The sequence below is a fragment of the Sander lucioperca genome, chromosome 1, assembly GCF_008315115.2.
Source record: "Sander lucioperca isolate FBNREF2018 chromosome 1, SLUC_FBN_1.2, whole genome shotgun sequence".
NCBI lineage: Eukaryota > Metazoa > Chordata > Actinopteri > Perciformes > Percidae > Sander > Sander lucioperca.
The window spans coordinates 30,252,063-30,278,811 of NC_050173.1; the positions used below are offsets into that span (position 1 = coordinate 30,252,063).

General features: G+C 40.0%; 3 protein-coding genes and 1 long non-coding RNA gene across 8 annotated transcripts; 2 read left to right on the forward strand and 2 right to left on the reverse strand.

The window, feature by feature from the left end:
• Window positions 1-315: 315 nt before the first annotated feature.
• On the forward strand, window positions 316-11,947 carry atl3 (atlastin 3). 2 transcript variants are annotated; one of them, XM_031303329.2, is made up of 14 exons: window positions 316-526; window positions 2,034-2,258; window positions 4,217-4,351; window positions 5,159-5,263; window positions 7,499-7,549; window positions 7,754-7,810; window positions 7,924-8,016; window positions 8,118-8,256; window positions 8,366-8,493; window positions 8,572-8,628; window positions 8,747-8,818; window positions 8,976-9,167; window positions 9,408-9,647; window positions 11,529-11,947. In XM_031303329.2, exons 2-14 carry the CDS (start codon window positions 2,052-2,054, stop codon window positions 11,589-11,591), a joined length of 1,539 nt encoding a protein of 512 aa, XP_031159189.1. In that variant the 5' UTR covers window positions 316-526; window positions 2,034-2,051; the 3' UTR covers window positions 11,592-11,947. The 2 variants fall into 2 exon arrangements, with proteins under 2 accessions (XP_031159189.1, XP_031159188.1); XM_031303328.2 differs by having other exon boundaries at window positions 372-526; window positions 2,041-2,258.
• LOC118495228 lies at window positions 11,517-13,897 on the reverse strand. Its single transcript, XR_004897548.1, has 2 exons — window positions 13,096-13,897; window positions 11,517-13,019 (listed from the first exon to the last, which is right to left on the reverse strand). It is a non-coding gene; the product is annotated as an uncharacterized LOC118495228 (long non-coding RNA).
• Window positions 13,898-16,100: 2,203 nt separating this feature from the next.
• Window positions 16,101-21,438, forward strand: cfl1 (cofilin 1). 2 transcript variants are annotated; one of them, XM_031303364.2, is made up of 4 exons: window positions 16,101-16,308; window positions 19,742-20,052; window positions 20,142-20,218; window positions 20,438-21,438. In XM_031303364.2, exons 1-4 carry the CDS (start codon window positions 16,306-16,308, stop codon window positions 20,548-20,550), a joined length of 504 nt encoding a protein of 167 aa, XP_031159224.1. In that variant the 5' UTR covers window positions 16,101-16,305; the 3' UTR covers window positions 20,551-21,438. The 2 variants fall into 2 exon arrangements, with proteins under 2 accessions (XP_031159224.1, XP_035857807.1); XM_036001914.1 differs by lacking the exon at window positions 16,101-16,308 and adding an exon at window positions 17,347-17,367.
• Window positions 21,439-22,273: 835 nt separating this feature from the next.
• On the reverse strand, window positions 22,274-26,384 carry LOC116052617 (serine protease 23). Of its 3 annotated transcripts, none has more exons than XM_031303424.2 (2): window positions 26,084-26,384; window positions 22,274-24,127 (listed from the first exon to the last, which is right to left on the reverse strand). In XM_031303424.2, the coding sequence occupies exons 1-2, from the start codon at window positions 26,106-26,108 to the stop codon at window positions 22,956-22,958; spliced, it is 1,197 nt and encodes a 398-aa protein (XP_031159284.1). In that variant the 5' UTR covers window positions 26,109-26,384; the 3' UTR covers window positions 22,274-22,955. The 3 variants fall into 3 exon arrangements, with proteins under 3 accessions (XP_031159284.1, XP_031159286.1, XP_031159285.1); XM_031303426.2 differs by having other exon boundaries at window positions 26,037-26,383; XM_031303425.2 differs by having other exon boundaries at window positions 26,034-26,382.
• Window positions 26,385-26,749: the final 365 nt, after the last annotated feature.

A 26,749-nucleotide genomic window follows, 5' to 3' on the forward strand; every position in this document is an offset into this window, starting at 1 on the left:
TTGGGTATTTTCATCATGTATCCAGTGTTGTTGTTTATATGAACAAGTTAAACTATTAGAGGGCGTAACAATTACAGCCTCTGGACCCATCAGTCTGCTAGATATTTATATGTTATGTCCTCCATCAAAAAAAAAAAAAACATGTTGCTAGGCTACAATGTATTTTTCATCCATGGAAATATTTTACATGAATTATGATTTGTGTACATGCAAAACAGCAAACTTCTGTGTTCCAATTACAGGGAGTTCCGTATTCGTAACTTCACATTAAAAACTACATTTCCCATAGCTGTGAGGCAGAGCAGGCACTGGGTAGCGTAGTTCGTAGACAGACTAAAGTACAAGCAAGGAAACCACACCAAAACTACATTTCCCAGACGACGTTGCGCAGGCTGAAGACGGAAGTGTGTGAGTTTCGTGGAGGAAAAGAAGTTCTCGTAGTTGTTTTCATGCCAGTGTAAAAAGTCACACTTTAGTCGTTTCTCGGGTCTTGAGATTGTGTTGAAGCTGTTTGAAGACACCAAAGGTAACATTACACTGTGAAACAGCAGCCAAAGATTGCTGCAACGTTAGTTTTCTAAAACTCGTTTTCTTTGACAGCTAACAACGGATACGCGTTAGCTTTTTACTGTTTTTGTTTGAGTACACTCGGACGTACAGGCAATTAGCTAACGTTCAGCCGTTGACTAGTAAAATAGTCTGTCAATAGTTATTAGCTTTAGCTAACGTTAGTTAGTTAGCTAGCTATCTTTGAGCGTCTCGTATAGCTAGAGATTAACGATAGAGATTTGTTTAGCTTAGCCACACAGGTACAAGTACTGCCAGCGTAGCCAACATCGCTGTTAACGTTAAGTGGCAGTTGCTAAGATCAAGCAACGTAAATTATAGAGAAGGTACTGTACATTTAGCTTGTACCATGCGGTACTTTCTCATAACAAAGTGCAGGCAGATTACAAAATATGGTTTTGTCCCATATCTGCAGACTTGAATTCTACATTGCAATACAGTCACTGCATAGAAATGCCTAGCATGTGCTGCTGAGTGCCACACCTTTTAGAGGTGTTGGGTTTTTGTTGAAAGGAGAGAGCGAGATTTGGGTATTCTAACCGCAGATACCCTGTTATGGAAGCACCTCCCTGTCCTTTGTCATCATGGGAGAAAGGACGTCCTCCTCAAAGAGCAACAACAATGAAGTTCATTCAGGCAGCTAAAATGAACAGTGGAGTGGAGTATTGGACAGCATGGTGAATCCACTAGCTGGAGGCAAGCAGCATGACACCCATAAGAGCATCCCACAGTTGGCTTCACACAAAGCTAAATATTGTGTCTAATGGAAAGATCAGTGCTTGTCTGATTTTCAGTAGGCACAGGAGAAATGGTATTTGAGTAAACAGCTTTGGGTGGAATTATCATCCAAATCTCATGTTTTAGTGACACTGGAAAGAAAGTCACTTTCATGGCTCAGCAGAGAGACCTTTAAGGAATTTGCCCTTTAGGCCTACAACTAATGGTTATTGCCATTATTAATGAATGTTATTTTTCCATTAGTTTTCTTGTGATCAATTTATTTTGAATGATTTCTGCTCTGGATTATGGACAGACAATAACTCTATTGTGAAATGTCCATTACAAGTTTAACTAGAGCCTAAACAATGTCTTGCTGCATGTGACCAGCCACACAAGTTCTTCTACAGCACTTCTACATCACATTATCGAAACTATAACCAGCAAATGTTTGATGATTGTCAGAAAAAATTTCAAAGATGTATTATTACTTATTATTATTATTATTATTATTATTAGTAGTAGTAGTAGTAGTAGTAGTAGTACTTTATCAAATGTATTTTGCTCCTTTTTCTATGCACCATTGTCAAATAATATTTATTTGGGGAAGTTTGTTTTTGTGACAATTTATAGACTACACAATCTATCAAAGAAATCGAAAAATAAGTAAAAAAATAAACAAAAACGGTAAATTGCTGCTCTAGGATTATTCCAGTACTAATATCAACCTGATGTTTGTGTCTGTGATGTTCACAGGGACCAGTACCATGATGGGGACTAAACCAGGCCCAGTACAGATCGTCACAGTGTGTAAGGAGGAACACTCCTTTGCTTTGGACACCGAGGCTTTGACTCGGGTTCTACTGGCTCCTGAGGTCCGAGACAAACACGTGGTCGTGCTGTCGGTGGCAGGAGCCTTCAGAAAGGGCAAGAGCTTCCTGCTTGATTTCATGCTCCGCTACATGTACAGAAAGGTGAGTCGCACAGTAACATGATCTTTCAGTGTCGCACTATTCTAGACATTCCATCATGGTGGATGTCATCAACTGCTCCTTGGAATCTGGTGTAGTACCCACCTACTTTAAAACTGCCTCAGTCACCCCTATCCTCAAGAAGCCAGGTTCGGATCCAGAGGATGCAAACAACTACCGGCCAATCTCCAGCCTTCCGTTCCTAAGTAAAATCCTGGAAAAAGCAGTTGCCACCCAAGTCCATCAGCATATGTCCAGCCATGAGCTCTATGAACCCCTTCAGTCAGGATTCAGACCGTATCATAGTACAGAGGCCGCCCTCATCAAAATCACAAATGATCTACTCACCACTGCTGACTCTGGACACATCAGCATACTCATTCTCCTCGACCTCTCCGCAGCCTTTGACACAATCTCCCATACCATTTTCCTCAACCGCCTAGCCCATCACCTTGGTATCATTGGCACAGCTCTCTCCTGGTTTCACTCTTACCTCTCACACAGGCAAGCAATTTGTCACCATTAGCACCTCCCGTTCTGATCCAGCTCCGGTCAACCAGACGTGCCTCAAGGCTCTGTGCTTGGAGATCTCGTCCTGGATGTTGATGGGTGCGCCATCTGCCCATCCTCTGAGGTCCGCAACCTTGGTGTGGTACTCCATCCATACACCCCACACCGAAACCTGCGGTCCTCAGACCCTGGCCCCCTCTCCATTCCCCACACCAGACTCTGTACCTTCGGAGACAGAGCCTTTAGTGTTGCAGCCCCATCCCTCTAGAACAGCCTCCCTGCAGATATCCAAAATTCTACATCCCTGGACATATTTAAAAAAAAAATTCTGAAACCTGTTTACCACAGCCTACAACCTCCTTTAGCTCAGCCACACTGTGAAGTGTCCTTGGATTTCTTGAAAGGCGCTATATAAATAAAAGTTATTAATAATAATAATTATTATATCTTACTCCTCATATCTGTCTACTGTACGTAGAGGTCATGACCAGTCAAGGGGACTTATTTGATGCTGAAATATTCTCATGTTAACTAATGAGTGCTATTAATACTGCTAGTTTAGTATTACGGGTAGTTCCTCCACCTGTGTTGAAGGTGTGATAACTTGCAAAATCACTTATAGTCTGTGGTTGAATGTCACGTTAACACCCATCCCTGCTTGAACATGTGAACTAACTAGTTTTGGAATATTTCAGAATTTAGTCATTACCTATTTTAATGAGTTCAGTCTGTTTTTTTTTTTGTACATATCTTGTAAACCTACCTCATGCTTGGCATAACATTTGCTCTGCTCATTGATAAATGTCATTGATTTTAGTAACTCCATTACCTTTGCTGCAGTCCCACCATCAGGCCAAGCGCTACAATTTAATGTTTCTGTCGTTAACCAGTGCAGTTAAATGAATAGCTAACTGGGGAGATAATTATGACCTGACTAAGGTGTTGGGATTGGCACTGAAAAAAGTTATGAAAATAAAGATTTTATTTTTATATTTTTAGCATTCTGATTTTCAATGCCAATCTTCTGATTCTTTTCTTCATTTAAGTCTTTTTTTTTTTTTTTTCAAACTTATTTTCAGTTTTAAATTTAATATCTGTCACTGTTGAGGGGTTTGAGGGGAATCAGAATGAACGTATTTAAAATTAAATCAAAATTTACCCATTTTAAATATTAAAAAAATAGAAAATCAATATGTTGATATTGTGGCGGGCCGCCATAAATATATCAATGTATGGGAAAGATTGACTGTTTAGATTGTGTGTAGATTATGCAGAATAGCTGGAGTTTCTATTAACAGTTCAGGGTAAAATGTCTGCAGCTGCTGTTATATTCTTCAGGATAATTGGACCTACATGATGAGGCATGTTTCATTTTTTTGAATAAGCACAGAGTTTGACAGAGAAGCCCCAGCCTGCCCCTGACTGATCTAGTGTTATTTGTATTTCTGCAGGATGATGAAAACTGGCTGGGTGAGGATGATGAGCCGCTGACTGGATTTTCTTGGAGAGGGGGTTCAGAACCAGAGACAACAGGCATCCAGCTGTGGAGTGAAGTTTTCCTCATCAAAAAGAGTGATGGAACAGAGGTACATGCTTAATATATTTGTTTATTTATGTACCGTATGTGTGTTGTCGGATGTTTACATGTAAATGAAAAACCACAGTAAAATCAAGGAACCTAGTATTTAGAACTAAGTTAGATAATTATGTCAAATAATATATATGAAAGGTCTTCTACTTGTGTCATTATCAGATTTTTGTTTCCTCAAAATTCGTCCCATATTCTCCTTTTTTGACCCGTTCACCATTCATCTGTGTAACTACACTTTCTGATTTGTTAGTCTGATTTTTATGTGTTGTGCAGAAAAGATTAATTGGATAGTCGATCTACAGATATCAACAACTATTTTCATAATCAATTCATTGTGTAAGACATTAATCAAGCAAATATGTTTAACATTTTCTGCTTCCAACTTCTTAAATTGTGATTATTTGCTTTTTTTCCTCTGTTTTGTTGTTTGAATAAAACAAGCTATCTGAAGATGTCACCTTGGGTTCCGGGAAATTGCAACAAGCATTTTACACTAAACTTTAAATAAATTAATATAAAAATATAGTTATAATATTGATATATTATTATAATTTAGAGAAAACCATTGTTTGTTGTAGCCCTGCATGTTAGACAGTGTTACTCCAAAAAGAGCTCTTATGCTACAGATTAGTGTGCGGTGAATGGAGCAATATACCTTTACCTCTACACAAGGCCATAATTTGTCCTGTAATTTACTCAACATCTTACATCAATGCAGATAATTTCATGTGTTATGGAGTTTTATGTTGCTTTTGTCTCACACCCTGGGTTCATGTCATGTGCTGCGTTTTGTCTCCTGTAGGTGGCAGTAGTGTTGATGGATACTCAGGGTGCCTTTGATAACCAGTCCACCGTGAAGGACTGTGCCACCATCTTTGCCCTCAGCACCATGACCAGCTCAATACAGGTGGCTGATCTCTGATTATCACGGATTATTTAGTAATTAGGGGTCCAACCCAAAGTCTGCAAGAACGGGCAATAGCAAAGCTATGCCGTTCGCACAGCAGGGCTGTAGAACCCTATTGTTTTTCTACTGATTAATCATCATAGTCATTATTCTTCTCCGCCTAAAACTCCGACTACAGCTTAAACCGTACATGGTGGGGGGTTGGCATTTTCAGGAATGGTTCAGAACTCCGCAAGGACCTCAGGCGCAAAAATAGACCCACTTCCACCACTAGGTATAGCAGAAAAAACGCGATTGGCCCTATAACTCCCACACCGTACACCGTACATTAAAAAAACATACATCCACGCGTTCCCTGTATCCAACTGAATCACGTGATATAGGCCACGCCCATTTCCACCTAAACTTTTATGCGTAAAAAATCGCGATTTATCAAAAACCTACTTTTTCGAACTCCTCCTAGACCGTGCGACCGATCGGCACGAAATTTGGCAGGTAGCATCTCCAGATGGGCCGGACAAAAAGTTAATAAAAATAATTTTGATAGGATAAAAATTGCGCATATTACGCACAAACAAATTTGTGTAGCTAATTTTGAAAACACCAACTTTGGCATATCTCGGCCAAAATAAATGCCATCAACCCCAAACTTTAGATGCTTGTTTAGCATGAACCTCTGAAGGTCACCCACCGGTTTTACAAAAATTGGCCACTAGGGGGCGCTACAAGTACAAAAGGTTTATATCTCATGAACCGCTAATCTGATTTTTACAAAATTTGATGGGTACCATCTAGGGACACTCCTGAGGCCAACCCTAGTGTGGGGTTCTGAGGGGTCAAAGTGGGCGTGACCTATGGGACCCATGTCTAAATTTACCACTTACACTAACGTGAACAACTTTAAATTTACAGGGTAGATAGACAATGGGTCATGGACCACACCTACCAAACATTACACATGTGGACCACTAGGTGGCGCTATGTTTTTTTGCTTTTAACTCCCACATTATACATCGCACATTAGAAATTCTTATATCCACGTCTTCCTTGAATCAAGCTGAATCACATGATATAGGCCACGCCCATTTCCGCTCAAAAGTTTTTTTGCAATATCGCGCAATGAGCAAAACCAACCTTTTCGAACTCGTCCTAGGCCATGCGACGGATCACCACGAAACCTGGTACGTAGCATTTCCAGATGGACGTGACCAAAAGTTACTCAAGGAATTTTGCTACGTTAAAGTTAAAGTATGCGCATTTGAAGACCAAACAAATTTTCATAGCTAGTTACCACACACATATCATATCATATCTCAGCCAAATTAAATGTTATCAGCAAAGAACTTGAGATCGTTGTTCGGCATGCCGCTCTGAGGCTCTGTACCAAATTTGGCGAAGATCGGCCATTAGGGGGCGCTATAATAAACGTAGACGAGTTTTGGCCCTTTTACTCAATGTTAATGGGATATTTGCAATGGGAATGTACCACAGACCTTGCAGCTCACACTTCTCAATATTTATTGATGTTTACCTCCTACCGTTACATTTTTTTTTTTTTTTTTTTGTGCTCCCCTGGTTTTTTACAATAAACAAACTTCTTAACCCACTTGACAAAGTTGGTAAACCTTCACAGTGGACAAATGCAACTCTTTTCTCTCACTTTTTCAATCCAAAATCAACACCATTCATAGGCGCCGATACCGTGCAATTAAACATTGCAGTTGGTGCTAAGTGGAGAGTCTGTTATAGTGTGAATGGTTATGTTGGTGTCATCTTAATTTCCCACGAAGCACCCACGGAGGAAAACATAAATCGGCGCCTATGACACCATTTGCAACAACTTGACCACCTCCCCTGCTCCTTCAACCACCACACCTGCCTCCCCCCTCCACCCTCTCGGTCACTCTCTCATTTCTCTCTGCTGTCTCCTGTGGTCAGGGGGATTAAGAAGTTTGTTTATTGTAGACAATTGTTAAAGGTAGTCTGTATATGCGTGGAGGTGAACTGTTAAACGCTACGTTTGCAACGGCGACGTACCGCAGACGTCGCGGCTCGCGCCTCTCGATATTTAGCAACGTTTGCCTCCCCGCCGCCCGGCTTCAGGTTCCACTTTCGCGCGCTCCCCGGGGCGTCGGGGGCGACTGGCATGGGTGGCTTGGGCCCCGTCATAACTGCTTGCAGTTCTAGTTTCTCATTATTCTTGTAATGTACACTTACATAGTTTCTCTTTCTTAGATCTACAATCTGTCACAGAACATACAAGAGGACGATCTGCAGCAGCTACAGGTCTGTTTACATTAGTGTTGCAAAACACCTGCTTTGATGTGATTAGTGAAGAATTTTTAAGACACAGGATATGAAATATAAAGGTGTTTAAAAGAAGCCTTTCTGCATCTGACAAAAGGGTCTGTCAGTTATACCGCTTCTTAACATGAGGTGCTCTCCAGATTTTTGCATCTCCGTAACTTTGCATATTGGTCCTCCTCACAGCTGTTCACGGAGTATGGTCGTCTTGCCATGGATGAGATCTTTCTGAAGCCCTTCCAGGTAAGAGAAACCACAATATGTGATGCATTTGTTGCTGATGTTGCTGCTCTTTGTTGTGATTAATAAAAATGTATTATCTTTCATTCAACACCATATTAAATTTCCTCCTACAGTCTTTGATGTTCCTAATCAGAGACTGGAGCTTCCCCTATGAATATGACTACGGTTTTAAAGGAGGCAATAAATTCCTGGATAAACGGTTACAGGTAACAATTTCTGTCTTGTTGATTTGGCAGAAAATAATAAATACACTTGGCTGATCTTAAATACTGACTTTAGGAATTCACCTTACTATTGATTTTTAAAGGTGAACGAGTCCCAACATGAGGAGCTGCAAACAGTGAGGGATCACATCCATTCATGCTTCACCAGCATTTCCTGCTTCTTGTTACCTCACCCTGGGTTGAAGGTTGCCACCAGCCCCGTTTTTAAGGGACAACTTAATGGTAAGATCTCCTATTTTCCACACTATTCTACTGTGTTTAAGGTTAGTATTTAGCAGAATGCCTAATATACTGAGTGCTGTCCTGAGTTTTGGTATATTTATTTTGTCAGTGGTTGCCCCGGAGTTCAAAGAGGAGCTGAAGAGCCTGATCCCCAAACTGCTGCATCCCAATCGTCTGGCTGAGAAAGAAATAAATGGAAACAAAGTCACTTGCCGGGGCCTGCTTGAGTTCTTCAAGGTACCATCTTCATCTGAGTTTTCTTGTTAAATCCAAAAGTTTTTTTTATATCTAATATTGGAATTTTTGGTTTACCAGGCTTACATCAAGATTTACCAGGGAGAAGACTTGCCACAGCCAAAGACTATGCTCATGGTATGTGCAGGATTAACATAAATTTAAATAAGCCACAATGTTTTACTGTTAACTAGGGGCATGGATCATTTAGTTTTTCACTCCAATACATTAAACATATACCTGTTTTTCTCGCCAGGCTACAGCAGAGGCCAATAACCTGGCAGCCGTGGCAACAGCCAAAGATCAGTATCACAAGAACATGGAGAAGGTGGGTTCACTTACATGTGAAATACAGTGTTCCCCCTTTTCACTCTGTGTGTCCATCATTGTGGGACATGGAAACACCATAAGAGTGGTATTTTCATTTAATTCTGACTGCAAATGTTCTTTCTTACATCTCTTTTGTTTTTGTTTTCCTCTCGAAGGTGTGTGGGGGAGACTTGCCCTACGTGGCTCCTGACTCTCTGGAGGAAAAGCACCACTTCTACAGCCGAGAGGCTCTTCACAACTTCTCTTCGACCAAGAAGATGGGCGGACAAGAGTTCTGTCACCGTTACCAAGCACAGCTGGAAAAGGAGCTGGAGGAAATGTGGCATTCCCTCAGCAAGCACAATGCGGTAAGAGACTACTACATAAACATGATATAACCTTTATGCCTGTTTGACATTGAAATAAACATCTGAATCTTACAAAAAGGCACTTGGTATATTCTCCAATTGTGTAGAGTTAGTAAAACATTGAAGTTGTTAATTCCCACTTAAAATGATTCTGACTGTAGTATATTATTATTGCATGCATTGCTGTGTATGCCAGTGATATTATTTATAAATCATCTGTTTTTCTCTTTGCTGTAAAAGTCAAAAAATCTCTTCAGTGCCTTCCGGACACCTGCAGTGCTGTTTGTCCTGGTGTGCCTCCTCTACGTGCTGTCAGGTGTGTTGCTCTTCGTTGGCCTGGCTACCTTCGCCTTGGTGTGTGACTGTACACTGGGTGTGGTTATGATGTCGATGCTGACGTGGGCCTTCATCCGCTACTCTGGTCGGTACCGGACTGTAGGGGGAGCTATCGACCAGGCTGCAGGTGTCGTCCTAGAGCAGGTAAGAATACGCAGGCTGATTTGTCTGTATGGCTTTCAGAGCTTTTAGTTAGGTCATTATAGCCTTTTCTTAATGCATATACCCATAAAAGTTACTATAGGGAGCAATTGATGTTAGGAAGAGAAAAAATGGCATCCAGCAATCCCACAGTAAGAGAAATTAGTAGTAATCTATCTTTTGACTCACCTGCCAAAAAAAATGGTAACTAAAACAACATAAATAATTTAATATGTAAATAAAAAGTTACATTTTGGTGCAAGTTTATAGAGGCATGTACTGTATGACACAAACTGGATATAATAAATAAAAAAATAAAAAATTATGGTCACAACTTGAAACATGTAACAACTTGAGAAACACAAGGGAAGGGGTGGGGGGTATCAGAAACTGTTTGATCATCTGACAAGCACTTTTGTTGGAGTGTACTGGGTAGCATACTTATCATCACATTAGAGTCAGCCTGCTAGATGCTTGACAACGTTCACCAGCTATTTGCTAACTTTATTTGTCTGCTTCTTGGTGCTGAAAAGGATACATACAGTACAGCATACAGTGGGTTTATCAGAGCTTGTTTGCTTCTTGAAACAATGTCAATAAGAGTGGTGAGACTAAACCATACACAGTAAATGTGTATAAAAAACAATGGGCTAATAGAGGCGAAAAATGTATCTGCAGAGTTGGATGATAATTATCTGTGGGTTCTTAAAGAAAGTTTTATATCAAAGTCCATCTCCTTTCTCTTCCTGCAAAATGTAAAAATATTTTTGATGACTCATCTTGAACTTAATTAACTTGTGATTTGGGGCGACAAACTTACCCTGCCCATCGTATAAAACCACAGCTTGTGTGGGTAACTAGCAGAGCAATAGTACAGCAGGAGGTGTATGTTTGGATTTGAGCTTTTACACCTGTGAAAACACAGAATGTGGTTAAATTATATTAAGGCTTAAAGTTCTGCATAATTAATATCATGCGTTGAGTGACAGGTGGGCTGCCGTCACAGAAGGAGAGCTTAGACTGCTGTCCACTTTGAGCTTCATTTTGGCTCTTCCAAAACCTATGGGTGACGTCAGGGAGACTACGTTCATATTTTATACAGTCTTTGGTCAAGGCCAAGAGTCCTGTACAGGTCCACATCGAGCAGCCGTTTTCTCTAAGCCACACCCTTGTTGACTGATCCAATCACATGTTAATGTTTAATAATTCAAATCCCTCAAGTAACTTAACCCCAACCACATATTCTGTTGCACGCGGAAATTCATTTCACTGTGACTTAAACTATTGCATCCCCTTTTACAAGAGATTTTAAAAAAAATCATATGTAGACATTTATTTATTTATTTATTTCATAGGGACAAAGCACGTTAATGAACATCAGTATAAAATACAAGATGTAAACATGCCGGAGTTAGCCAGAATGCTAATTTACATCCTTAGTCCCTAGGCAGGTAACAAAAGAAAGAACGTTACAAGTAACAATATAAAAATACAAGTATACAATATACAAGTAGAAGAGGACAAAACATGCAACATGTCAAGATAAAAATGTTAATGTAATTAGATAACAGACACAACTTAAGTATAAGCTGGATCAAACATTAAGAGAGCACAAATAGAAAATGAAACAATGGTGAGAGTTGAAAAGCCCTCGGAGGCCGTTTGAGAGTCGATTCTCAAGTTCTAACTCTTACTTACACAAAACCTGAAGTGGTTTGAATTGATCGACTCCACTCTTCCAAACAGGGTTAAACATATGATGGGTGAGGCTGAGAGGTTTCAGCCACAACAAAAACTGGAAGTCAGTGACTGTTGCAAGAAACACTTGACACAGTATGCCATCACATTCATTGTTTTCCCTTTTTTCCCCTCTTTTTTTCTCAGGCCACCGTGGTGTTGAACAAGTCGAGAGGTACAGGCACCAGTAGCCTGAAGAAATCCAGTTAGAGGACCTCTGGACCTTCATAATCTCAATGCAATGCTACCAGCACACAACACAAGCACACATTCAGCACTAAAGCCTTATCATGCAACCCATTGGAACAAACACGCAGCTCAACCACATCGGCACAGGGTACAAACACAATGCCAATTCACCAGCATCTTTATTATGCACATTACTCTGCCTATTATAAGTCCAGGCTTATATAAAGGTGACTGGATTCACTGGTGGCAATAGCAGGGAGTTAAACCATCCAAATCCCTCTTATTGACACTTTGTCTTGAATTGACACTGCCATCATTTTACAAGTTTACAATTGGTCTTAATAGACAAGTCGATGTTTACCTTTAAACTGTATATTGTTCAAACTGGTGTAGTCGGGGATTTTCAAACAGAGCTTTTGCAGTATATCTCATTACCCTAAAAAGTGCTGGCTTTAAAGCTTATACATTTATACATATTTCTTTGTGGCTATATTTTTTTACTTTGTGGCCTTAAAAACAATATAATACATCAAATTTATACAGCACTTTTCTAGGTCAAAGTTGCTTTACATAGCAGAATAAAAGAAGAAATTCCATTATTTTTGTAGATTTGCTTTATATTTGATATAAACTATTATTCTAGAAGGGTGAACTGTCACTACTTTGAAAGGAGTAGAGGATATGCACTTTCTATATAGCACAGTAGATTTTGGAAGCTGCATGTAATGGGAGTTCAGTTGAATCGCATTTGTTTCAAGTGCTTTGCCATTTATTCTTTGGTGGAAGCACGTTATACTTTGTAGATTTTGATACTAGACTCTTCTAGTGAAATTATATATAGGAATTTATATTCTGCAACATTTTCCAAATCCAAAGATAAGACACTATTGGAATACTTAAAGCTGTTCAACGCACAAGATAATAAAACTAGCGACCAGTCAGCCAAAGAGTTAGCTTTAAATATTTGAATTATACTTTGACCTTGTACTCAGTGAGAAAACACTATGCCACTCAAACATTGCAAGTGTTAAAAATGCATGGAATAAATAAGCAGGGTGTTAAAACAGACAGAGAGAAAACACAATAAGCAGTAGAAACCTGTAGAAAATGGGACTGAGTGGCTGTTTGTACACATCTCAATATTCAGAAGACTGCAGCACTTGGATAGATTATGATCATATTTGGTAGTTGTCAAACATTCTTAACGTGTAGTCATGTTTGCACCTCAGAAACTAATTCCTGATATAATTCTTTTAGCGACTACTCGTAGCCTGTGCTATCAGCTCCACTGTAAGTAAACACTGTGATACATCAGTGTGATGTATTGTTCACATTGGTGACCTGGCTGCAGCTAAAATGGATATTTCAACTATTTCAGTTAAAGTTTTAAAATAATCACTATATGTGACTATCAATCTAGCTTGAAACCATTGTGTGCTTGTGTCAGAGCTTTCCTTCAAATGAATTGCACTTAATGGTTGCATAACATAATAAAAACCATATTAGAGAAAAGGAAAAATAATACACTTGGACCTGTTTCTTAGTCCTTGTTTACCTGCAGCCATCAGCTGTATTTTTCCAAAATTAGTCATACAGGGAATTAAAAGAGTTGACTACTCAGTGGATGTATAAGGTTTTAGTTTTCCTTTGTGGGGCCAAGCAGGGCTTCTCAGGCTAACTCAGAATTAATCAGGCATTGGATTAAAGGACTCTGATTATTTGCAACTTTGCCTTACATCTCTGAATATGAGAGGCCAATTCTGTCAGAAACATTGGATTGGAGAAGTGGAATGGCAAGAATTCAGTATTGTAAAATAGGCCTTTTAAAATGCCGTAAGATTGTGTGGCCTGAGAACAAAAATAGGATAATCTAGTCTGTAGTGTTTTTGCATTTTGTATTTCAACATCTAGCCATATATTTCCTGTTTGAGCACAGGACAGAGTGGACACACAAAAAGCTGATAAACAGTGCTTTCATTTCACAGGGTTTTCATGATACTGTAGGTATAAATTGTAAGAATACAAGGCCAAAAAAGAAAAGTGAAAATAATGGAGGATGAGACTTTCTCAATCCATGATTTTTGACCATCATTTTGCACATTCGATGTTTGTTCAAGATGTTTTACAAGCACTTTCTATTGCACTCCCCCTCCTCTTTAGTGCTTTTTGCACACAGTTCATTCCAAGGTGAATAAATGCATGCAATATTGTAGCTACGGCTAATGTAATCATCTCTTGTGGGGGTAAGGTGGCCTTGACTTGAGAAATGCTGTTTTCAAAAAAATAAACAAAGCTTAAAACTGTTAATGTGCCTTTCCAATACATTCCTTTAACTGTTTTTATTTAAAAAAATAAATAAATAAAGAAAGAAAAAGAAAAAAAAAAAGTGGCACCAGAGATGAAAAAAATAAGAGGATATAGGATCTTTTGAGGTCTACCACACAGATCCACCAGCAGGTTCACTATTAGAAACACTTTCTATGTGGCAAAGCAGTGATCAAAACCAAGTTGTTTCTGATTTCACTCATATTTTACAAAATTGCTACTTATGTCAGGCTTTTATTTCATTTAGAATGTTTTATTTCATGTAATTGTGCAGTTTCTGCAAGTTTGCATTCGAATATTTGACTCAGATTAAATTTCATTGTCCTTGCAGAGTAAATTCGACTCAACAAAATGCAGTTTAGCATCTAACCAGATAGTGTAAACAGTAGCATAGTGCTTATAGATATTATAAATATGAATGATTGTACAAAATTAACAATAAACTAATATGTAATATGAATGGTATGATGTGATATAACTATGATATATACAATTTAAACAATATACAACATGTATTATGACAGTGTGAGTAAATGTAGCTATGTCCAGTAATCTAACCATTACACAGTATGTAATGTGATACTGCCTACTGTAACTATATGCACATGTTTATACTGTATATATCTTAGCATATCCATACATACCCATTGATGTTTATTCTATGTATTATATATTACTCTGCACTCTACTGCTTTTTGCACTCCTGGTTAGATGCTAAATTGCATTTCGTTGTCTCAGTACTTTTACTCTGCAATGATAATAAAGTTGAATCTAATTTATGTACAGTATGATGTGTGAAACTACTGTATATGTGCAGTATAAACAAACAGCTAAAGACAATAAGATAACACCACAACGTCTTATATTCTGTCAGCTAAGATGGAAAGATATTTTGTAAATGTAGAAGCTATGAAGCTATTGACAATATTGGCAACCTATGACTGAATTAGTGGGGTTTTTTGGCCACATAATTAATATGGGTCATATTTTACAGGCTTTGTGTTTACAACCACAGCGCCCTTAAGCTATAACCCACATGTCCCACAACAAAAGAACAGCTCTGCCTCAGTATGGATTGACCTCAGTTGTGTTATTATAGCGTTTGTGTTGGGTATTAAGCTCCCTGCTTGATGTGTCATCATTACCGTCCCTCATCTTCCGCCCCTCGCTTCCCACTGCCGCTGCCTCTCATCCTCACACTGACCCTCTCTGTGTGTCTTTCTCTCTCCCCTTCAACGCGATGCCGTGTACAAAAATCTGCTACAGCGAAATTTCGTGTCCCTTGTTTCCTTATATGGTGATCAGCGTCGCGGCCCGACCCTCTTCGTGCTGTGAGCGAGGCGCGTGCACTGACCGCCGACGCTCACCGTTCGCTTCCATATTTGGAAGTGAGTCCAACAAAAACCGCACGGAGGGGAGGGAAGAGAGGAGGGGATGGATGACGGAGAATTTCCTCCCATCCTGAAAACCGCTTTGCGCCTGGCTGCCAGTTGAATGTCGGTAACAGCAACACAATAGCTTTACTTATTAATCTCTCCTCACGCCATTGGTGTAAAATTAATAGCACGTATTGAATTCTGGAATTACAGTGGTAGTCATAATACGTGTTACATTCATGTTTGTTTTTTAAATAGGTTACAATACGAAACAAATCAATTAAGGTATAGCTGCATTAAAAGCTTGAAAGGTGTGGTCGACCACCAACGGCTTTAATCATAATCTTCGTCGTAACTGAATTGTAATAAAAGCACTAATTGAGCACTATTTGATCCTTTCATAATTGTGTACATCGGATATATTAGGGATTTGTAGGTTTATTCAAATACTACAAAACACACATTCCCATAATGCTCTTCGCCACCCATTTGGTACGTTTGATCTGCTCACCATGGCTGGCCGTCACCGCCAAACGAAATACAAATATTCGTAAAATATCACAGGGAAAGCGAGATATAAATATAAAAAAAAATACTAGAGGTAAGACGTAAAATATTGTTTCCCTCAAATGGTTGCCAATTAGTGTCACGTTTAATAACAGTAGGCCTAGTCAATACAATGTTAAAGTGTAGGCCTACCTGGGGAGATGTTATTGTTTTGTTGTATTACCTGTTTAATTTGTGCATATACAATATTGAACTGAAGCTGTTTAATAATTGGATTAGATTTGCATAACTCTGTGTTATTACAAGTGATAAAACACACAAGTCAATGGTTAACACAAGCAGCAAGTACAACTGCCGGACAGTCATGTTTAATAGACATGCGCTCCTGCTCGTGCACCTTGCTCGAGTCAGGGGCGCGCTTATGGGCGCGTTCACGTTGTGTATCCAGTGTGTGAGCGAGACCCACAATTCATCATCACAGTCCATTCAATTTGTACTCAGACGCTGACCCATTCAGAGCTTCAGCCATGGTAGGTTTAACATCGTTTTTATGTATTCTCGCTGGTTTAACAGCCGAATATAGACCCAATCTGAAGATATGGGGAGGTTTGTGGTCAATTTGTGTTTATTTTATAGATGATCGTTCGTTTTAGCATCAAACGTAGCAAGCCGGCTCTGTGCCGCAGGAGCCGCTGCTAGCACCGGGGCTAACGACAACTGGACAGCCAACAAAGCTTTCATACAGCGGGGAGGAATTTGCCGTGCTGTAGTTTTTACTAGTTAGCTAGATCTTGATAATAGACCAGAAAAACGACTGACACTCCCAAACAACTGGCGCCATTTCGTTCATCTCGCCGTGTTTCGCCGACAAGAAGCCATTGTCTGTGTTAACATGCACACCGCTGTCATGACGCTGTTAACGGTGTTTTCACTGCGTCATGTTTCCGTTATTTATCCTCTGCACGTCGATGCTTATAGCTACATAATAACAGCAGCGCTGACAGGTGCAGCAGCAGCCTCGGGGCTAACCTAGCTAACGGTATTGTTAGCTGGACTAGCTAACGTTACGTTAGCACAGGCAGAACATGACACCCAGTATGGCGCTTGCTGTGATTTTTTTGTTCTTTGTCTGTACACGGCTCCCTTGCTAGTAGTATTATAGACGCTGGTTGTCTAACGTTACGTGCTCAAAATCGGGTCACAATTCGCCCACAGTGATACTTCATGGACAATTTATAGTTTTATAGCCGAGTTGCGCTGCCACTAAATGTTGAATTGACAAACGAACAGTCCGTGTTTGAGCAGAGCTTTGCCTTATATAGCAAGCTAGCGCACACACGTGCGTGTGCTGCATTCATGGCCCCACCCTGAATTTGGTGCAAAGACCATTTTGTTTGGTGCTGTATTATAACGTGAACGGATCTGCAATTTTGTTTACTGCCATTTTCCTTGTGGGAATTTTGCCATGTACATCTATTGGGATGTAGTAAATATTTAGCTACCGGAATTGTCACCATTTTGTAACGCCAGTTTTGCAGTGTTGGATCCACTAGCTGAAGCTAACGGGCCGCTGCCTCTGGATTGCCATGGTCGGTACTGCGCATCTTTTAGTTGCGCATCTAATTTGTACAACCGTTTATACACACTGCACGCCCGTCACGCCATTCAACTTCTCTACCAACAGGGAATAATTGACTTATTTATTCATTCATTCATTCATACATACATACATACATACATACATACATAGTCAAACATTTATTTTTTGTGCAACATGAATCGTAAAATGTATAGTATCATATAATACATTTTATATTATATTTGTTATACAGCATTAATAAGAGGGCCTGCTGCACACTTTCCCTTGGCAGTGTTTTATTTTTTAAGTTTCATTATAAATCTATCAGACCTGCTGTTTGCTAGTGAAATTGACTCCTATGAGGCCTGTAATCTTAACTGTTTCTGTGTGTAACAAGGAATCCAAGACTTGGATTGTGAGTACATTTATATTGAGTGACTTGAACCTTGACTTCTGTAAAGAAAAGTTTCCCTAGTTAAGATTAGATAAGGCAAGAGCCTAGTGATCACCATGGTGATATTAGCTTGCTGCTAGAATAAAAAATTAACAGAATATAAACATGTGAAGAACTATGCCAACGCATGGCAGTGGGAAGGTAGAAGTAGAAACAGATCATGTTTGTGCACAGAAAAATGAGACGTGCAAATCATATGATCATAATAATTTCTCAGTGTCACCATGGAGGAAGAATGCCGTGTGTCATGTGATGTCTTGTATGCGAAGAGTAGGCCTATGCACATTTGTAAACCTCAGCACGTATTTTGGAGACTTGGATATTTTTCCCATGTTCCTTACAGTTATGAAAAAGTACAGTTATTTTATTGATATATGGGGATTAAGAAAGTGAGTATGGTTGTTTGCTGGTTAATTATTACTCTAAAATTCACTGTTATCTCTCATACATGTCTTTTACGCCCTGAGCAAACATACAGTGCCTGCCTTTGCTGCTTTGCAGTTGGGTTCCTTTTCCGCCTTTCCTGCCCCATTATTTCCTTTTCATTGTCTTTTTTCCATTGACACTGGTAGATAGCAGTTTTCTTCTCCTGAGGCTGCATTTTCCTGTGATGGAGTGCCCTAAACAAAGTCAGAAGATCTGATTGAGTGAGTTATGGAGCAGCTGTGACTCAGCGATGTGACTCGTATTCTATATTTCTACAAAAGCCCCATTGTTTGGGACTGAACCCTGCCCTTACATGCTTAATTCCTGACCACACTCACATGATCATCTTCATGGTAGAGATACATGGCTGCTCCTTCTGAAAGAACTTGCGTAATGTTTTATATCTACTGGTCACAGAAACTTGAGACACCTGTCCAGCCGGACTTATTTAGTGTTCATGTTCGAGATGGACTTTGGACATGCACTACTGGCCACATATTTTATTTGTTCTTCAGTATTCTTACAGTCTGACCTTATACATAATAAATGGAATCAAAAGGCTGTACTGACTGAATCATCAGGGTTGATTTCATTTGGACCAACTGTGCTGACAATTAGGTCATTTTCAGATTGCATTACACAACTTAACTCTTCTCCACCATGGCTAGCATGCTTGTCACGGCCACACCTTTTGCATTTCAATCCTCCTTATCAGTGATCCTGGTAAGGAGCATTCCTGCTGTGTGTGATAGTCACATGCTGTCCTCTCAGGCCTTTCTTCAGCCTTATGTCTATTTACTGTACTGAAGTCTACACTTCTGGCCTGTTAAACACAATGGCGACTGTTGCCTCGTTCAGGCAAAACTATCACTGTGGAGTAGGTCTAAAACAAAAACTTTAGTCTGCCAATTATTTTGTAGGTTAATTGTTTGGTCAATGTATCGCAATTTCCCAGAGCCCAAGTAGAGATATTCAAACTCCTTGTTTTGTCCGACCAGCCTTTCAAAACCTAAATATATTTAGTTTAATATCACAGTACATGTTCACATTTGAAAAGCGGAAAGCAGTGAGTTTGTCGTTTTTTTTATTTTTAGAAAGTGACTTGAGGGATCAACTGGTTATTGATGTGGACCTTGTGTGTTAGTGTCCATTAACATGTTATATTTACGTCATGATATTTTCCCAAATCAATTCAGTGATTTTAGTACGTTTGACGTTGTAGCAATGTATTTTTCTCCTTTATGTGTAAAACATGATTGAATTCAATTATATTTACTTTATTTTGTGAAACCTGCATTAATAAACTGGTAGCTTTGTTTAGCCTGTCAAATAACTATTCTGCGGGGGTATACTGTGCTAATAAAATCTGGAAAATTGTACCCTTTACTGTGGCATCATTATCAGTTAAAAAAAAAAAAAAATCTGGACAGTTGCAGAAATAACAGAGGCATGTTAAACTGTAAATACATTTAACTCTTGGGTTAACGGATTTTTCTCTCTACAGGCCTCCGGTGTGAAAGTCACAGATGAAGTTATCGCGGTCTTCAACGACATGAAGGTGCGTAAGGCTCAGGCGAACGAGGATGAGAAGAGGAAGAGGAAGAAGGCCATTCTGTTCTGCATGAGCAAGGACCTCAAGAACATTGTTCTGGATGATGGTAAAGAGATCCTGCTGGGTGACTTGGGAACCACCGTCCAGGACCCATACCAGCACTTTGTGAAGATGCTGCCCCCAGATGACTGCCGCTACGCCCTGTATGATGCCACCTATGAGACCAAAGAAACAAAGAAGGAGGACCTGGTCTTTATCTTCTGGTGAGGGCTGCCATGATGAGATATTAAAGGGTTTATGACCATCATTGAGATAACATTTGGCTTTAATAATGTTTCTCCCCCACTTGCAGGGCTCCAGAAAGTGCCCCCTTAAAGAGCAAGATGATCTATGCCAGCTCAAAAGATGCTATCAAGAGAAAGTTTGAAGGTAAATGGCAGTGTGTGTATATCGTTTTTGGTTTTGTTGGATTCAGGAAACTTACCAGTATATTATTTTTGTGTGTGTGTGTGTATGGTCTTTGTTTTTAAGCTTACTTGATGGTTTAATAAAAGTGATATAAAGTGAGATCCTATTTTTTGGGGGGGTCTGAAAATGTAATCAAAATTGTAATTCTGACATGTTTTTTTAAACATGTTTTTATTTCAGGTATTAAGCACGAGTGGCAGGTGAATGGTTTGGAAGACCTCAAAGATCGGCACACCCTGGCAGAAAAACTCGGCGGCTCGTCAGTAGTCAGCCTGGAAGGAGCCCCTATATAAATATTGCCCGCCCACCCCCCTCCTCTCTGGCTTCAATCGAGGCCTTTCAGACACATCTGTTGGGTTTAGTGTTCATTCCAGTGTGGTTTGGAGAAGGGCAAAAGCAGAACCAGCATCATTTGCGGGACTCTCGGGGTGAGATATTGTGGGTGGGTTTGGGGTCAAGTGACAGTTTAAAAACAAAAAGAAATTCCACTAATGCAGACTGTCATTCCAGTTCACGCAACATAAAGAATATGAACAAAACACACACAGGAAAAACATTAAGTTACGAGGAAGGATGATGATGATGATGATGTTAAAACTAAAATACACATATTGTTCATGTTTAATACAGGGTTCTGTTCTTCTTTCGGGTTCCATTTGTATGATTGCAGAGAAAGGGACAGAAAATAGCCTTAGTTTTCCAACCATTGAATCCTGACAAATAATCGTTCCAACTACTTTTTCTTTTTTTCTTTTTTTTTTTTTGCCAAACTTCTAGTTAAGTTCTGTAAATGTGTGTAGTTGAGACTAGTTGTAGTATGAACTAATTCACAAGATGTATCAAAACCTTCTCTGGCGGGGAAACACGGTTAAATATATATTGTTTTTGTTTGGTTATCCATTTGTTTTCTTTTTGAACATGCAAATTACAAAATTTGAGTGATTCCTTTTTATTTCCAGTTCTGGGTCTGAAAACCATGGCATTTTATGTAGTTAACAGACAACATTCCTTGTACTTGTTAAAACCAGGATCTCCTTGAATTAAAATCTCTGGTGTTATGAAGGTCTGATGGGGAGCGATGTGTATATGAAAGACCAGCGGTCAAGAGTTTAGACTGAATATTGAATGGTGGATGTTTTGTATCGTCTCCTTATCTCTAATAAAAAGCACTAAACTACTGACTTGTTCTGCTCTTTTGACACTTTTTATTTTTATATATATATACACGTTTTGTAAAAACAAACCGAGCTGTTGGCCTACTGTTTCAAATTCCTGAGTTTCAGGTTTTTGTAATCACATAGCAGATTCTCTTCATGGTTGTGGTGGATGGCACCCATTGTAGAGTGTTATAAGGATGCTGCTCAGACCTTACTGCATAAATTATTAAGTAATAACGAATCAGCTTATCCAATTCAATTAGGGATGCAACATACGACTATTTTTATCATACAATAACAATGTCATAACTCCCAAACTGAAATATTCAAACAACTTGTTTTGTACAACGAACAGTCTAAACCCCACAGATATTCAGTTTACTATCATGGAAGATTAAAAAACCCGCAAATACTCATTTTTTTCTTGAAACAATGGGCTTGTGCAGATTGGTTTTCTGCCAATCTGCTGATCAATTAATGGACCTTTTTCACAACAGACATTTTGACTTGTCATAGTAGGAAAAGCACAGCTGAAACTGATAACCTTAACGATGGCTCAGTTCCATCAAGTGTCCCAGTAAGCTATTTCAATGAGTCAGCATGCACGACACCAGGGCCTCTCCTAAGTGGAATGCAGCCATCATTAATGGTTTTGAATACACCTGTGCTTTTCCTACTATGACATGTCAACATGTCTGTTGTGAAAAAGGTCTATTCAGCTCTAAATTCAATTTAAACCAAACGAGCATGCCTACATCCCTGCTGTTCAGTTCCATTGGTGCTGCAGTACCTGTTCTGGCCACAGGAGGTCATCCCAACACGACTTCTGAAACTTCAAAGTCAAGACCACTTAACCCAATCACTGTTATAAATCTCTGTTTATTAAAATATATCAAGCATTTTTCAAAAAAATAAAATTAACACTGTCTCTCCAGTCCACACTGAGAAGAGCATACTATCTGCTGAAACGTCAAGAAGCATCAGTGGTGTCCAAAATCAGTTTTTTATTCTGTGTATTATGTAGATGTGCAGATCAAAGGGAATAACCAAATGATCTTTAAAGACCTAAAGAAATACTAAACCATTTCCCCAAAATAAAGATGTAAAGATAAAATGTCTATAGATTGCTTTCATCCACAGTAGGAAAATAATCTGGTGCTTCTGACACATTACACACTAGGAAAAGTGTTTTTCCCCTCTTATAAAAAGTGGCTTATGTTGATAATGTGGAAACACTGACTGTGTTATTAATCTGACTGTGGGCAAAAACATATTAAAAGATGCCGTGGTGATGATGATCTCACAGGCAGACTATAGGCCCAGAGGTTACAGGAAGCAAATTAAACACAGGAGAGAAATAATTTAATTGATCTGCTCTACTGCTGTATCACTCACTGAAGGGTGTTATTTTTTGTATGGATTTAATTCTGTTTCACTCGTCTTTCATTAGGGGAAATAAGACATTTCACCCTGTATTTTTTGTGCTTTCTTGTATTGTCATGCTATACTTGAAAAACCTCCTCTTTGTCCTTTTGTCCTTCTTAGTCCTGGACACAGTCTAGTCGGTTACCATGCACCCAGTAACAGATCTGAGCAAATTTCAGTGGAGTGATGCGCACGGCCACATTGTAATCCCGGTTCTCCCCATCTATCTCCAGCCACTGGTGTCCAGAGAAAATGCCGATGACCTTCCTTTCCCAGCGCTCTAAACTGTTGTCCCACACTCTTCCATACACTCCAGAGCCGCTGGCTCCAGGTCGGGCGTCACAGTGCTGGTATATCAGGTCACTGGACTCTTCTTCCACAGGACAAAACCTGTATACCAGCTCCCCGGATCTGTCACTGTCAAAGCCAGAGAAGTGGATGCGATTCCCTGCCAGGTCTTCGGAGGAGGGGGCCACAGAGAGGCGCATGAAGGGGCGGCGGTGAGGCCAACGCAACTCCAGCAGAGCGTAATCAAAGTCCATGCTGACCTCCTGAGGGCCCTGGATCCAGCCTTTTGGTACACGAGTACGTTTCACTCTCACCCAGCGGACCAGAGGCTTCTTGGAAGAAGTGAGGCCGACTTTGGTGCCGTTGATGGATGGAGGAATCAGGAATCCCACCCTGAGCTTTCGCGCCCCCTTGACATAATCGTTCCCATCATGAACACAGTGGGCAGCTGTGAGGACGTGCTGCTGAGATACAAGAACGCCGGTGCAGCCAGTGGAGATCCGCACGGCTGTGGAGAAAGGGTAATCCAACAGGAAGTTGTCACCTTGGATGTTAAAACGTCCATCTGCTCCATATATCTGCCGCCTCACGCGTTTGTGCCTGGGCATCACTCTTGGTCCTCTCTTCGGTGAAGGGTGAGTGAAGTGATCTTCTTCAAACTCCTCGTCGCCCTCCACATCTACAGTGGTGAGAGTGCGAGAGCCGTCAGCATACAGCGTCTCAAAAGCCAGTTTATCTGAGAGCTGCTCCTTCTGGGCCTCCTGCTCTCCTCTGTGGAAGCAGCTGGAGTTGCAGTGAGTGGTAAAGTCCAGCTGAGTCTGAGCGCTGAAGCGAGAGCGGATAAGAGGCATCGGTGCGTGAGGAATGAGCGTGGGGACGTGGACAGTCGGAGGGTGAGGAGGGTGCAAAAGGGACAGTGTGAGAGGGAGGAGGAGCTGGAGGAGCAGGTGAGTCAGCAGGAGGGAGCTCACGCGTGGCGTCATCATGTTGAAAGAAAACACTGCAACGACACAGAAAATAATCACATACGTGAGAAAAACAGCTTACAAACTTATTTTAAAATTGCATGATTTTATTCATGTTTGTTTCTGCAAGATTACAGCTGTGAAAAACATTCCCAAACAAGCAGTCTTACAAACACACAAACTCTAATCCCCCATAAATCTCAACTCTTTAACAGTTGATTGTAAATCCAAGCAGTGATTTGTGAGGTCAGCTTGCAAAATCTAATGTTGCAACGCACGCCTTAGTTTCATCTGGTGTGGCTAGGCAACAATGAACCTCTTGTTCTATAACATAGGTTACCAGACAAATAGGATTTCAGCCTGATGGAAGCATTTTAATGTCTGTTTGGTACAAAAGTTGCAAACAAATTCCAATGGAAGAAAAAAATATTCAACTGAAAACTCAATTTAACAGGAAGCAAAGTGGCCACAAACATAGCTGAGAAGCCAGAACAAAGCGGAGTAGTCAACACTAAAAGGAAAAGAAATGCAGTGTGTGATTACTTCAGACATCATTTAAAAAATGCATCAGGATGTTGTTTCCTAGACATGATGCACAAGACAGACATTCTGCATTGTTGGTTAGGAGGTTACAGTAAAAACCCTCCCATCAAATATTTGTCAAGGCTCAGAGGTAAGAAGTTGTTTTCCATCAAACATTAACTACTTCACAGTGTATGTGGGGCTTTCAGGGCAGATTAGCAGCAACTAGGAGACACTTGATCCCTTCTAAAGACTGTGGACCTGGAGGCACTCACGGCATTAAAAGAGCAGGTGTGTAAAAGTGAAAAGAAACAAGTCGAGGCACGGCGGGAAAACAGAGCATTATTCTTAACAAAGGGCAGGGTGGGGCCTGTCCACACACCTATGTGCGGTTTCTTATAACACTACTAAGAAGGCAGTTACAAAAAGGAGCTCCTGTAAGCAGGGAAAGTACAAACTTTCTTCCATTTTGACGTATCAGATACTTGACAGCTGTGGCAGACAGTTCCAGAGGATCTTAAGTGGTAAACTGGCTGGTGAATAAGTGGTAATTTGACATAAACCTGTAGTACAACTTATTAAAAACAATAAAAGTGATATGTTTGTGACCACTGTTCACCAGGATGTGGTAAAACAGATGTGATGTCAGTGATTTTGGGATGTAAAGCCTGTGTTTTCAGAGCTGGTTTCAGTGTTGAAACACATTTTTTGACTCTTAAGACAAAATGTTCAAGCTTTAAACCATAAACCACAGCTCCTTCTGAGGCTCAGTCTGATGGAAACCACAGGAAAATGATCCAGAAGACAACCATGTGCAAAACTGATAACATACACTAAAGAGTGTTGATTTTTGGGCGGCTGCAGTAACGTGGAGCTTGGAGATTATGGTGCATCTGTAAAGTAGTGCATAGAAATACTTTCAGTTATATTGCATATAAAAGAAGAAAATACATAGTCTACTCTTTCAGTAGAATAACACTGTCAGGTATCCAAAACACTCCTAAAAAACAGCCTAAAGACTCCCTGTTCCCTGTTCAGCACATGTGATCTAATATTGTCTGACATAACTTTTGAAGCAGAGTCAAATGAAGTTCAGTTCCCTCCTCAGTTTTATCTGGGAAGATGGTTGAAGGGATGTTTGGTACCAAGGAATAGTATTGAACCATCTGAAACCTTATACATACAGTCCTCCTATTTAATCTTTGGTCATTATTTCCCACAAACATTTGGGTTGAATAATCACCTTACATCTGGCTGCATAAGGATGTAAAATCCTGACTTTAATTTATGGAAAGACCTGTAAATGCAACAGTGGTGGTCTGTCCCAAACTGGACATTAAGGCATCCCAGTACAGACAGGGCAAGGGAAATGGGACCTTCTGACAATTCTCAATTAAATAAATACATCGAATACATTACCTCCTGAGTAGAGATAGAGGGCCCGTGTTTACATCCCAAGTTTTCCTCACCATCAAACGAGTCCCTGACGATCATTTCCCTGGTTTTCCCTCATCCTCTCCGGTGACAGGCAGGTAGTTCCTCCGTGCTCGTCCTCCAGAAGGAAACTCTGGCTCGCTCTTTTACAGCGTTTACGAATAAAGCACCAGATGCCGAGTCGCTCTGGATGTCCCAGCACCATCAGACCTTCTGAAACCTGCCCATTCAGACACAGAGGCACAAATAAAAGTATCTTGTCTGAAAAGAAAGAAGTGTTTACTCTCTCTGGAGCGTCCTGCACGTCCTGCTCACGGTCCTAGCGCCCCGCCTTCCGCCTGCATGCTGGGGGGGGGGCAGTTAGTTACTGTTCAGCTACCAGCCTCCAATTACAGTTTATTCTTACATTATATACATTTTTACATTTATAACGTGTAATAATAAGTGGACAAAATCAGTGGAATGTTTTAAGTTTTTTTTGAAAGAAAAGTCGAAAGGTTTGTCGAAAAAGATTCATATACAAGTCAAAGTACAGTATGTCAAAAAAAATAATAAAAAAGTCATAGTATGGTATGTCGAAAAAAATTCTAAAAAAAAGTCATAGTATGGTATGTCGAAAAAAATTCTAAAAAAAAGTCATAGTATGGTATGTCGAAATAAGTGATAAAAAAGTCATAGTATAGTATGTCGAAAAAAGTCAT